This window comes from Sycon ciliatum, chromosome 2 (genome assembly GCF_964019385.1).
Source record: "Sycon ciliatum chromosome 2, ocSycCili1.1, whole genome shotgun sequence".
Lineage (NCBI taxonomy): Eukaryota > Metazoa > Porifera > Calcarea > Leucosolenida > Sycettidae > Sycon > Sycon ciliatum.
The window spans coordinates 17212074-17226786 of record NC_088644.1 but is presented as its reverse complement, the minus strand read 5'-3'; the positions used below and the strand labels follow the sequence as shown (position 1 = coordinate 17226786).

At 46.8% G+C, this 14713-nt stretch overlaps 1 protein-coding gene across 1 annotated transcript; it reads left to right on the top strand.

Moving 5' to 3' along the window:
* Nucleotides 1–254: 254 nt before the first annotated feature.
* LOC135808992 (uncharacterized) lies at nt 255–4571 on the top strand. Its single transcript, XM_065322248.1, has 2 exons — nt 255–2163; nt 4068–4571. Exons 1-2 carry the CDS (start codon nt 817–819, stop codon nt 4095–4097), a joined length of 1377 nt encoding a protein of 458 aa, XP_065178320.1. The 5' UTR covers nt 255–816; the 3' UTR covers nt 4098–4571.
* The last annotated feature ends 10142 nt before the right edge of the window (nt 4572–14713 follow it).

Genomic DNA, 14713 nt, shown 5'->3' with positions numbered 1-14713 from the left:
TGAGTCGACAAAAGACGAAACAGTTCCGTCCACAGATAATGATTGAGCAAGTACATGATTGAGCACTGTACATGATTGAGCAAGTACATACATCGTACATGTAGGTCAGTGCGATCACTCAATACTAGCAGGGGGTCGTAAATGCCCGTAAATGCCCGGTTTTGGCACGGTTTTCCCGACTCCCTGATCTACAGTGGCCACGTACATGTGCCTATGCCATTGTGTGTCGGCTGATTGGTCAGGGAGCTAGCTACCTGTACGTCCGGGTTCAAACTCCGCTCTTGAGTTGGCAAACAATAGTCTCATGGCTAACCCCAGTCCATCTGGAACGTTCCAGGCCGGAATTTCGTACTTGTGCTAGTAGCATTCCGAGATATCAGGGCTAGCTGCAAATGGTCAGGGAAATTATGTGCCGGTGATAGCGAGTGGTAGCCGAAATCCGTGCCTCCACATTCGATCTACGAGTCGCTATATCAGTATATGTATGAAACGCAGTCATCTACTTCAGTCTGTTAGTGTTACATTAGAGCTCATCGAATCATTCGAAGAGGTCAGTTGATTACATCAAGTCTCCACACCAGTAGCAGCAGCATTTTGTCGTTCTGCTGTACTAAATGTGTTCTATTCACTTTCGAAGAGTTGTTCAGCCAGTCGCTGCACTAACATTATTGTCCTCTAGAGGAAGGAAGTTTACCTCACCCTAGTGCTGCTCTAGCTCGTCGAAAAGTAGCGCTGGCAATTTCTTCGTACGGGTGTAGGCACGAATGAGTAATTGGCGTTCGGGTGCAAGATCGTCACTTTCCGATTCTCGGAATCATGAAAAGCTCATCACCTTTGGAACAAACGTCGCCCTGCCTGGGCTTTGCACCAACAGCCAACCTGGAAGAATGGACAGATCACGAAAAGGCTGAAAGTTGTCTCTCTCCTCGTCCTGATCCCATAGTTGATGTGTCAGAGAAAGGGGAAAGCCCTAAAGTCTCGTTTGCGGAGCCTGACGATGTTGGTAGTGCGTCATTGGATGATGATAAAAGGTCTTACCAGGATTCTAGTGACAGTCCAACGCCACCAGAAGAAGCATCAACAACTCAAGCAGAGGCAACTGCAAAAGCTGATGGCAGCAAATCCCAGTCATTCAAGCGTCGCAAGAGTGTACAGCAACTAATCACAGGTTTTGACATGCTCAGATCATGCCTTGGCGTCTATCCACCTGATCGGCATGTAAGCAAGATTGAGACCCTGCGCATGGCAATGGCATACATACGAGATTTGGAGAAGCTGCTCCGAGAGTCTGAGCAAGCGGAATCAGCAGCAAGACCAGCTTCTCTCTACACTTCATGTTTTGCTCACCAGGGTCTTGGGGCTTTCCCAGGAAACCCGCCATGTCCTCATTATCTATATTCAACTCAGAATATGCCATTACCGTTGCCTGAACCAGTGGAAGTCGCCTTAGAGAGGCATGCAGTTACTGCAGGTACATCGAGAATCCTTCAGCAACCCTCAGCATCCGCCACTACATCACTCTCAGATGCCGGTCGTGATCCAGCTTTTCTCTTCCCATTTCGGAGAAACATGGTTCCGGGATCCTTTCTCAATCCACCACTTCCACAACATTATCAGTCATTGCAAGCATTGTGTGGCGTGGCAAACAGCAGAAGACAATTGCCATATTGTGGAATGATTTCATCAACTTCTGCTCCCAGTAACCTGTGTGGCATTGCCACTGGGAAAAGTTCCGTTGCGGATGTAGGAACGTCAGCACTGCCTGATATCAACATAGAACTTTTAGATGATCTTCTTGACCTTGATATGTCAACGTTCAGCTCTACGGGTACATTGCCTAGCAGCAGACCTGGACCTACCTGTATCAAATCTCCATCTCCACTAGTATCACCAAGTAGCTCTGTGTCATTGCCTACCACAGCCATGACGATGTCCTCCCAGAGCTCTCCCCGGCTACCCTGGCAGCAGCATCAGCAGCAGCAGCCTCAGCATGGAATTGCGGCACTGATAGCACCAAAAGAAAGTGTTTCAGCTGGAGCTACTGCATCAGCCATGGCAGAACGAGCACATGACGGAGATCTGGGTGATGACAACATGGAGACACTGTGTAATATCATGGAAGAAGCCAAGGAAACCAATGTTCTCGAGACCTTTGAAAATCTAGTAAGTCTATACATCATGAAAAATGTGATAAATTGAGCTCTCATGGTGAATTTTGGCGTGAAAATAATTTCCAATGTTATTAGGATTGATTTGTGATATTACACTTCCCAAAATTACATCATGCCAAGCACGAAAACTACTGGCCTGTATCTTGAACTATAGTCATGGGATTTAGAAAGGTGTAAGCAGTGGAGTTGTACATTTAGAGGAGATAATACTTTAGTCCAATATGGTGGGTGGACAAAATGCCAGCTGAAATGTGTGACAATATCCAGGACATTGCAATAATATTATAATGAACTTCGCGTTTTGTCTTCACACTATGGAGTGTGGAAATTGGCCACTGACTTAGTGTTCTGCTATGAATAGACATGGAGCTGCACTGACTTGAACCTGACCGCTGGAAGGAAAATCATAGAGGAGAAAGTGGTGGTATGTACACTACTTCCTGTCTCCTCTAGGCCCATTGTCACCTCTTGTCCTATTGTCATACATGTAGTTCTGCAACTGATGGTGGTATACTACGTAGATACTAGAGGGGGAGGTTGGTGCATTAGCATTGCAGGCACTGTTTCTAGTCTTGGCTTACACCCATATAGGTTGTGTTGTGGTGATGAAGTATTGGAGTATTGAGAAAGGAAGTGAATAGCAGTGGAGACGTATACGGAATGACCACTCATTCAAGATTTTCGAGCACCCTACATACATCTTGCCCATGTATGATAATTATGATTGATGAACATAGAGATAAATCTGGTGAAAGACTGGGGATACGCATCTCAGAAAATGAATAATACACTTGAAACTCCTAGAGACCTGTGTCAATCACTGAATCAGTCCCGTGGCCGTGTGTGCATCACCATGATTGTGTTGGGTTAAACTGTGTTGCCATACCCCAGAAAGCAATGTGCCTGTATCATGGCGGGATGTAGAGAGCGAGCAGTGACGGAGTGAGCAGTGCTGTCGCGTGTATAAGCCTGTAGAATGCATTGCCACGGTAGTGTTCATGGCAGATGCATTTGTGTGGTACACACTTGAAGTTGTAGGAAATCACCTTTCCCACACCAGACCCTTTGCACAGAGGTGTCACAGAGAGTGACACCATATGCTCATGTTATTATGTTCCCAGATTTCTCTAACGTCAATTCAAAGCGGGGTCTTCTTGGTACGAATACTTCCTCTTCTCATTGAAACACTTTGTTCAATAGCAAGTTTTCGGTCCAAAATTGTCCTCTCTTCTGGTTGACCATCCAGTCCCGTTGGGAAAGTCAAATAATTTCTTGTCCCAACTTCTCCCCACCTAATTGTTTTAGGCCAAGGCAAGGCCTAATATGATGTATGTTCAGCGATGTCTTCATTGTCCTGTCAGCTGAAACTTTAGCCGTGGACTCAAACTGATCTTGCCAGGTTTCCCGGGATGCTGTGAATGTACAGTCCTAGGATAGTTCTGTGCCAGTATCAGAACTTCTTTTATTGTCCATTAAGTAGCACAGGATACTTACGGAAGTGTTGAGTAATCTCGGAATGATAAAGTTGTTTGAACTGAAGTTTGGGTAACCCATCATCGGATTGCCTCTTTTCAGATAATTTTATGTTATGTCTCCTGGAAGCTACATGTATGTGTGCACGCACGAATACATCTACATGGGTTAACATGCAGTCAATCAACATACATGTACATGTACATCAGACCATCAATGATGTTGGTGATCATGAATTCCATGCATGAAGGCATTCAGTGCATGCACAGAAAGATGGCCAGCAATGCACATACATGTACATATACCAGTAGTGCAGCTTCTTCCACATGCTCATTCTGAGATACCTGAACTAACACGTTACTTGGTGTGACCTGACAGGCTCATACAACTCTCCTGATATTCTTGTATGCTGTGTATCTGCAGATATCAAAATCTCCAAAATCAACTATATGAAATGGCCAGTGGCTCCGACCCAAGACAAGACTTGAGAGCTGAGATAATATGTTCAACCTTGCAAACTGACTTGTGATTACGTAGGTGATAGTGTCGTGGGCATGATTATCATGTTCACAAGTGGCAGAAATTATTACACTACCACATCTTTGGTGAAATTCTTTACGAAGCAGCAGTGGCTTGAGCTGATGTATAATGTATAGCATTTGAACTTACTACTATATCCAGTGACCATCGTCGCTACCACTGTGTTCAGCTAGCACTGCATGAGATTGCTTGAGAAAAAGATTAAAAGAAATATTCGAGTGTGATTTGTTTGTATTCGGTAGAGATGAGGTATTTTACGATGGCTCAGTCCTCAAGTATTCGAGTCATTTGGTTTGTTTGACAGTATGGCCAGAAAGGTATTCTGAGCAGAGTTCTTTAATTACTATTAATATTTTTGTGGGAGCGAGAAAACGTATTCGTCATTTACTGCTGTAGTTGTACATGAGCAATGTGTGATGTCAGCACATGCAGACTGTACTTCAACGGGTACTGATAGATTGCGTGGATCTCCTTGCTTGCATGCGAGTAGCTACATGAATGATTCTAAACTGTAATGTTACAAACTGCTCCAGTGTTCGGAAGCTCCATTTGGAGCCAATTTGTAAAACATTATTGTTTTGTTCATGCCTTCATGGGGACACCATCAGCACTATCACCAACACCACTGCAATCTCAGATCCTGGAGGACACCATGTTCTTCTCTCTAGCTCTCTCTCTCTCTCTCTCTCTCTCTCTCTCTCTCTCTCTCTCGGTATTTTCCCTTCACAACGGCGAAATTAGGGCCTCGGATGAAGCCTCCTGGCAAAGGCAAAACTTTGACATAGGGAGTACAATATCTTAGGCCATAGCGGTGGTAATTGTTTACAGTGAAGAATTGCACTATAAACTGATTCAGTCCTCCCAAAGAAATCACAGTATACTGTTTATGCAGTTGGGAATGCATGATAAGAGGAAACATGATAAGAGGAAACATGAGAGACGCCCTGTGGTACAAGTTATACGTGATAGTCCATCGACTATACCGGATATTAGAACAGACGGTATGCAATGTAGTTGGTGGATTCTAACGCATAACCTGCGCCCCAGTGTTTCACTCTTTCTTGTATTCATGTTATTTTACACCGCAAGTCAAATGGACAATCATGCCAAATGTCGTGATGACGATGGAAAGGTAGAAAAGAGAAGATAACTTGGATATGTTTTTGCCTATGAAGAATTAAAATATCCCTGGCTCACCTTCTGAGGTGTATGATTAGGTTGAATATTCTGACTCACTCATCTTGAATCTCGACGGTGTTTTCCAGCAGCAATGCTGTTGAATGTTATAGGCATACATGTATGTGAAACTTTCGAATCAATTGGAATGGAGTTCCACTGCCTTGGATAATATTTTGTCATTCCTTTACTTATCAAGACAATCAGAATGTTTGGCGGACAAGTCCGATATCAAAATTAAAATTTATTGCCAAAACCGCGCAACGTAGTCAACTCCAGCATAGCTGTTGGCTCTGCCAGCGCGTTAGATGTTGCAGCCGCCGTTGTCGATCTCATCATCTTTCTCAAAACCGGGTCCCTTCCTGTCGTTGCAAGGTTAGTGGGTTTTTTTAGGCTGTTTCTTTGGCGGTCTGCCAAGCTTGAGATCCGTGGACTCCATTGCTAGTCATTTGTTGGAGCATCCTGAATGTCGTTGTGTGTATTCAGATGATTGTTGTCCTATTTTGTCATTTGTACGCAGTGTTAAGTTGTTGAATGTTTTTAAGAGAGCTGTGTATATTAACACAAAGAGACAGAACCTACCGCGGTACCGGTATGTAAGCAACAGCAGATTAGATTCACACATATGCTGTTAGGCAGGTCATCAAGAACTCGTTAGATATGTCCATTGGTGGCCTGTTGTTGTCGCACTCCACTCCACGCTTGTTAGGTTCCCTCACTTGCACCCTATTTTTCTCCTTCTCTCTTATGTGTATGATCACGCATCTATCGGTGGTTGGTTTAGCTCTTCTTCCTTGTGCTGTTTCTATCGCCTCTATACTGTACTGAATCCATTCTCCTTGCTCCTTTGCTCTTGCCATTATTTCACCAAAGTATACTCGTGAAAACTTTCGAAATGTTGTTCAAGAACTCGAAGTGTGCTTTGTTCTACGTATTATAGGTTTTTGTCTCCCAGGAAACTGCTCACGAGCTTTTTTTGAATCTGTATTGCAAATTTATGAAATCCAATTCCACTGTGTGAATGAGAAATTGTAAACAGCATGTTGCTCTGCAAGTAACACGAGTCTGACACAAAATATTAATTTTATGTCTCATGATCTACGGTACGTGTAGCCGTGAAGTTCCAAAGACTTCTGGTACCACAATAGGATTGGCGTGGGCTTTATGCAAATACATCGATCATCATCAACTCATAATCCAGTGTTTCAAGAAAGCACCAACATGACTCAGATCACTTTGAGTGTGAACTGGACAAACCCTCTTCTCTGGCGCCTACTCTGGCTCGCCATACATGTACATGTATAATGTACATGCGAGAATGATCTCTTCCCCTGGCTTGAGTGTGCTCTGCTGGGCGACTGATGGACTACTGCCACTGTTTACTACGATACTCTAATACCCTTGACAATGCATGTTCACAGCGGGGAGTGCCTACAGGTGTTGCATAAGCTCAGACTCAGAGTTAGAACAGAATACGAGTGGTCGGATAATCACCCCCCCCCCCCCCTCCATTACACACACAAACACGTGGCATTACACCATGACTGTATTCATTGGTTTTTTTCTATATACATGTATGATGTAGCTACGCAGGGCTAGGCTGCGGCATTGCCTGCACCATTTCCCAATTGCTGGTGTCTGTAATCGGAGAGTACAATGTACCGGTACCTGTTATAACACGAGTTCTAGCAAATATTCATACTACATGTAGTAGTGTAGCGTCTCTGACGTTCTCGCATCATGACATCATCATTTGTTTGCATGTACACGTCATATTTTCCTCATCATCACAAACACTGATTCACCATACTCTCGCACACATTGTAATACCTACTACACGTACTTCGCTACCATAATAATTACGTAATGTTTGGCTAGCATAGTTCCAATACACATTACGACATCTTTTGATGTTACGCACTCCTCGCCTACAACGCTATTGTAGAAAAGTAGTCTTTACTCATCTCTTGTAAGTTCTGTTTGCATCCAAACACTTCTTCCAAACAGCACACGTCAGATATCTAACAAAACAACAAACTTCATTACACAGTCTTCTATCACAATCTCTTTCCTATATAAACCTCCTTTCTCTTCACTTTCTTCAGGACATTTAGTGTTCGCCAGTCTTGTAAAGATCTTGGAAACTAACACTCGTTGCACTGTATCTAGACTACTAAATTGGTGACCCCCGACGTGAGTAAAGTGCAATATGTCCAGCAACGCTGGTTCTTCCGCTTCCGCTCGCTTTCGGGCAGTAAGTCTCTAGACCCGACTATCCTGCGCGAGCTGTTTGTACAGCGTTTGCCCGTGACTGGTGCCTCAGCCTGGCCGACCTCGCGCCGCGCTTGCTGACAAGATGGTTGATAGCACGTGCTCAACCCCACTCACCGGTACAAGTGTTCACGCTCTGACTCTGAGTGCAGCCCCTGCTCGGTCTAGTACGGCCCTATCATGTAGATCTACAGCGTCCACAGATGCGGAACAGGCCTGCACCGCTGACAGGGCTGAGATGGCCCAGCTCCGAGCTGAACTCGCCAAGCTGACGTCCGCTGTGAATGTGATGACCCGTGACACCGGTGCCCCTTCCCAGCGTGGCCGCCAACGAGAGCGTAGTCCCGGGCCACCGTCACGCCACCCAAGTGCCTCCAGGTCTCCCGGCCATGACAATCACGACGACCTTTGCTGGTATCACCGTGCGTTCGGTGCGAAGGCGAACAAATGCCGAGACCCCTGCCGATTCCTGTCGGGAAACGGGAAGGCCAGCCACTAGTCGCGACCGCTAGTGTGGTTGGCCCCTCGAATACCGCTACCGGTCGCCTACTATTCGTCAAGGATCGCTCCCAGTCCGTCGAGTTCCTTGTCGACACCGGCGCCGCCGTCAGTGTTCTTCCTCCGTCATTCGTAACTCTGTCTCGTCGTGTTCATCGCAATAGTCCTCGTCTCCGTGCAGCGAATCAGAGCAGCATCGCCACGTACGGTCAGCAGCTGCTAGATTTAGACTTAGGTCTCCGACGCACTTTCAAATGGGTCTTCGTCGTTGCTGACGTCAGCTATCCGATCCTGGGTGCGGATTTCCTTGGCCACTTCCAGCTCACTGTCGACCTGGCCGCCAGATGTCTCCGGGACTCCACTACTCAACTTGCCGTTGTCGGATTCACCTCGGATGTCAGCACCTCCGCTACCAACCTGCTGGACACTGACAGCCCTAGTGAGTATTCTGCCCTGCTGAGTGAGTTTCCTGACCTTGTCCGACCGACCACTGGTGACTCGCCTGTCAAGCACAATGTGACGCACCGCATAGTCACAGATGGCCACCCCGTCCACGCTAAGCCTCGCCGTCTGGCACCCGACCGCCTTGCTGTCGCTAAGTGTGAGTTCCAACACATGTTAGATTTAGGCATTATTCGTCCCTCCTCTAGTGCATGGTCATCCCCTCTGCATATGGTGCCAAAGAAATCCGGTGACTGGCGACCCTGTGGTGATTACCGAGCCTTGAATGACTGCACGATCCCCGACCGCTATCCCATCCCGCATATTCAAGACTTTACGTCCCACCTGCATGACAAGATCATATTCTCTAAGATTGACCTCGTCCGTGCATACCACCACATTCCTGTGCACCCTGACGACATCCCGAAAACTGCCATCACCACCCCCTTTGGACTGTTTGAGTTTGTCCGCATGCCCTTTGGCCTTCGCAACGCAGCCCAGACATTCCAACGCTTCATTGACCAGGTAGTTTCAGACCTTCCCTTCTGCTTTGCATATCTGGATGACTTGCTTATTGCTAGCGCCTCACCCGCTGAACATATGGCCCACCTTCGCTGCATATTCTCCCGCCTTGCTTCACATGGCATCTTGATCAACGTCCGGAAGTCGCAGTTCGGCCAGGATGAGCTTGACTTCCTGGGACATCACGTGACTGCCTCAGGTATCCGACCTCTCGACGCTCGCATGACCGCCATTCGTGAATTCCCACAGCCAGCTAGTGTTCGTAAGCTCCGTGAGTTCATCGGCTTCGTCACGTTCTATCACCGATTTCAGCCACATCTTGCTGCTAAGCTCGCACCTCTGCACGCTATGCTTGAGAAACGCCACCGCACCAAAGGCGCGCTCGTCTGGTCCGACTCGGCCCTCGCTGCTTTCAATGATGTCAAAGCTGCGTTCACTGATGCCATCACACTTCACCATCCTCGCCCGGATGCCGCCTACAGCTTGATGGTCGACGCTTCAGACATTGCTGTTGGTGCCGTCCTCCAACAAGAGCTAGATGGTGAGTGTTATCCTGTTGCCTTCTTTTCACGCAAGTTAAAGCCTGCTGAGACACGCTACAGCACCTTCTGTCGAGAGCTCCTCGCTATTTACCTAGCCATTAAGCATTTCCGACACTTCCTGGAAGGGCGTGTCTTCCATGTGTGCACCGATCACAAGCCTCTGACACATGCCATCCACAGCCGTTCACAGACCCACAGCCCGCGTCAACAGCGCCATTTGTCGTACATTGCTGAGTTCACGACAGATATCCGTCATGTCAAGGGTTCTCAGAATGCTGCCGCTGATGCACTGTCACGATGCCACCTACCCGATGAGCCCGTTTCTGCCATCACTGCCATTGACACAGCTTCCTTTGCCGCCGCTCAACAAGATGATCCAGACTTGCCCAGTCCTGGTAAGGATCCATCCACTTCGCTATGCTGGCAATCTATAGCTCTGCCCATGACTGATCACTCGCTCATCTGTGACACCTCTACTGCGTCTGCCCGCCCGTATGTACCTGCCAAGCTGCGCCGTGCTGTTTTCAATTCGCTTCACGGCCTCTCCCACCCTGGTACCCGCGCTACCAGGCACCTGATTACAGCTCGCTACGTCTGGCCCGCAATGAACAAGGATATTAGTGAGTGGTGTCGTTCCTGCCACGCTTGTCAGCAGTCTAAAGTTCAGCGCCACACCACATCTCCCGTGAGTGCATTCAAGCAACCTGATGCCCGTTTCTCCCATGTCCATGTCGACATCGTAGGCCCGCTTCCATCTTCTAGTGAGTCTCGCTACCTCTTGACGATGGTAGATCGCTTTACTCGCTGGCCCGAAGCAGTACCTATTCCCGACATTACAGCCGAAACCGTCGCTCGCCAGTTTGTTGCCACCTGGGTCGCCCGATTTGGTGTTCCCACTGTGCTCACAACCGACCGAGGTGCCCAATTTGAGTCATCCCTGTGGTCATCGCTCATGTCACTACTTGGCACATCTCGCATTCGTACAACGGCTTACCACCCTGCTGCCAACGGCATGGTAGAGCGCTTTCACAGACAACTGAAAGCTGCACTCCGAGCTTCCGACAATCCACAGCGCTGGACGGAACATCTGCCACTAGTCCTGCTCGGCATTCGCTCCTCCCTGAAGGCTGACCTCAACTGCTCAGTTGCAGAAATGGTCTACGGTTGCCACCTCCGCCTGCCAAGTGATTTCCTCACTGACGAGCCTGAGCCATTTCCGGATCCGACGTCCTATGTCAGCCGCCTCAAACAAGCCATGTCCGAGCTCCGCCCTACACAACCCCGCAAGCCACCCACCCAGCATCCGTTCATTCCAGCTGACCTCTCGACATGCTCTCATGTCTTCATTCGCACAGATGCAACACGAACGCCCCTCCAACGTCCTTACACTGGTCCACACCGAGTCCTGGAACGTCATGATAAGTACTTCCGCCTCGACCTCAACGGCCGCTCCGACACAGTATCCATCGATCGACTCAAACCAGCATTCCATGACAACCAGTCTGTCGACCATTGCCATCCGACCAAGCCGACGCCATCGCTCGCATTCGACGTGCCTCCGCCACGCCAAACACGAGCTGGTCGTCAAGTCAGATTTCCCGCCTATTTCTGACACTCTCTCGCTTATCCCATTTGCTTGCTCTCACTTTATCGCGCTAGTTATCGCTCATTACTCATTCACTAGGAGGGGAGCTCTGTAGCGTCTCTGACGTTCTCGCATCATGACATCATCATTTGTTTGCATGTACACGTCATATTTTCCTCATCATCACAAACACTGATTCACCATACTCTCGCACACATTGTAATACCTACTACACGTACTTCGCTACCATAATAATTACGTAATGTTTGGCTAGCATAGTTCCAATACACATTACGACATCTTTTGATGTTACGCACTCCTCGCCTACAACGCTATTGTAGAAAAGTAGTCTTTACTCATCTCTTGTAAGTTCTGTTTGCATCCAAACACTTCTTCCAAACAGCACACGTCAGATATCTAACAAAACAACAAACTTCATTACACAGTCTTCTATCACAATCTCTTTCCTATATAAACCTCCTTTCTCTTCACTTTCTTCAGGACATTTAGTGTTCGCCAGTCTTGTAAAGATCTTGGAAACTAACACTCGTTGCACTGTATCTAGACTACTAAAGTAGACAGACTGCATACACAGTTACATGTATATGTATATAATGCGTCATCCCACCGAAGAGTACAAACTAGAAGGAAAGGATGATTAATAATACTCTGGCTGTCCACTGGCTTTAATACGGAAACATACCACGAGTTGTAGATCAATGTTTACAGTAGTACAGTACAGTACATGACATTGTATAAGAGTAATGTTGTAGTAGAACTTCATCACATGCACATGTGCATGTATGGTAATGATGCTGGTGTTCATATTCCAGACCCATGCGTTATCACAACGCAATGGTCATCAGTGGTTTTGCCTTGGTCAGGTCGTCAGCCCATGCCAAACTTGCATGTGCAATCCTGGATGTTCCATCACGCCAATCCGAAAGCCATTCCACTCTGCTCTAGGTAAATCATTCGGTCATGCCGTGGTGGTTTATCCAACGAGACTCCATCTTATAAACAATGGGTACTTTTCAATTCAATATACATCAACTGTAAATCCTTCTGAAGAGATGGCAACGAAAAGTTGTTTTTGGAAAACGTTTTCGTTGCCAAAGGATACCTGACCTGTGCCAATGGTGTATATTTCTGCTAAATTACAGTTGATAACGGAAAACGAGCAGAGTCCCTAGACATAAACTAATCACTAAGTATCTGATGTACATATACATGTACATGTACTTGGAATAAGTGCAGTGCAGCACTCTCAGTGAATACAGTCATGACTGTACAAAGTGTTCTAAACCGCAGCTACATGTACTTACGTAGTCAGCTGTTTGAGAAAAACGTCCTTTGATGTTCAGCCTCTTTGTGATCTTCACTCTCACCTTTGCACAACACGGGCGGATTGACTATCTCAAGACCAGTATACATGTACCTAATAAAGGCGACAATAGTTCCAACACGGTGTGCACGGTGTGTACTTCGAAGTATGTAGCAGAGGTGGAGCTCAACAGATGATCTCAAAATGAGTCAACTCGTTTCATACCGAATTATAGCAATAGAGGTGTGGATAGCGTTAGGTTTCATGGATCAAGTAGTTACAATCCCATTGCATCCCATGGCAGTCCTGGCCCTCGACCACATCCAGTCAATTATCTAGATCTGTAACAACGAGTGCAGACACGCCTGCTCAGCCACATGTGCACTGTAGTACACTGTGCTGCACTGTGCTGCACTGTACACTGTGCTGCACTGTACACTGTGCTGTACTGTACACTGTGCTGCACTGTACACTGTGCTGCACTGTGCTACTGGAAGTACATGTAACGTGTAACGTTAGGCAACAGGAAGATTGACTCTGACACTGCCGAGTATTTTCTAGGGCGAATTTGGATAATTTCAGGAGCCAATTGTGCGTCTATGACACCACTATCCACTGCCTGTCGTGGCAGGAATGTACAAGTAATGCAAGGCACCTGGGGAGTGATCCAGGCAGAGCAGGCGGTCTGGGGTCTATGACTCATACGAGTAAGTCTATTGATAAAGCTAATGGCAGCGGCATCATACCCCATTTCATGACACAACCGCTATGAGTGCCTCTACATGACCATTACGTTGCTGATGAAGCAATGGCATGAACATAACTGAACATAACTGAACATAACTGAACATAACTGAACATAAAACTGAACATAACTGAACATGCTGAGGGTTGGGTCCAGTCATCATGTACAATCATGTACATTGTACATGATTACAATTCAAGCCAGGGGATCGATCCCGGAGTGATCATGATCCAGTTTGATTCGAGCACCGTCAGTGTGGTAAAATCGGAGGGTTCTCCTCAATCATTGATTTATAATTTTTGGACACTATTAAAGGGTAAAGATTGTGGAAACCGACTAAACGACCTACATGTATCTCCGGCCTAGTGTCGTGATGACTGGTGACTGGTGTCCACAAGTCCACAACATCCTATGCCATGTCTATGGTGATGATGGGGTGGTTGTCATGCGCCACGTGAAGGTTATACAATCATGTAGGCTCCATTATGCACAGACCACAGCACCTTCCCCCATTCTGCTCTAATGTACTGCAATGCATGCACAAGCGCACAGCTATACTGAGTACTGTTCATTGCCAGTCTGGGGGAATATGAAACTGTAACTAATCCGCTTGTCTGTACATACAGGAGTATACAATGACGTACTTGTTTCGGTTGCTTGATTGCCTGGTATGGAGGTTCCGACGTTCAGTCCCCCCCCCCCCCCCCCCCTGCCAGTCTCGTAGATATTGAAACTAGCACTGCAATACTTGTAAGTCATTTCCAGGTTAAACTTTTAAGAAAGTTCAGTAAACTGTCGCTGGGCATGTTCTTTAGTTATAATAATGTATACCTGGAAGTACGCATCACGGCTGTTCATGGGAAATGAACATCTACAGTACATACTACATACATATACATATACATGTACGTGTACGTGTATGGATGCAAGTGCAAGTACATTACGACTGTCTTCGCATTTGGCGTCTAGATCGCGTAAATGCATTTGGTAATGTTACAATAGCGAGAATTCGTTCTGCCTTGGTTGTGTATTTGGTAATGTTACAATAGCGAGAATTCGTTCTGCCTTGGTTGTGTATTTTGGTAATGTTATGATTGTTATCTCCGGAAACTAGCATAGTAGTCATCATACACATAACAATATCAATGCCCCTCATCATCACAGTCATCATCATCATCATCATCATCATCATCATCATCATCATCATCATCATCATCATCATCATCATCATCATCACAAGCACATAGGCTAAGGCCGTCGGGGCGTCACAGAGCAAGTATGAACAAGCGAGCGCCATAAAAATCGATCGCGTGCAGCAGCGAGCAGGGCCTGCACGTCAAGTGCAGTCCATGAAATAATTATTATCAAGCCATGACATTCTGGGCCTGCCTCGGCCACGACCTCCAGCGACACAAGCCTGAAGAA

Bases quoted from the DNA above. Each gene is read 5' to 3' on its own strand.
- LOC135808992 (XM_065322248.1), top strand. From the start codon at position 817: ATGAAAAGCTCATCACCTTTGGAACAAACGTCGCCCTGCCTGGGCTTT. The intron at 2,164-4,067 runs GTAAGTCTATAC...GTGTATCTGCAG, and splicing joins TCGAGACCTTTGAAAATCTA to ATATCAAAATCTCCAAAATC.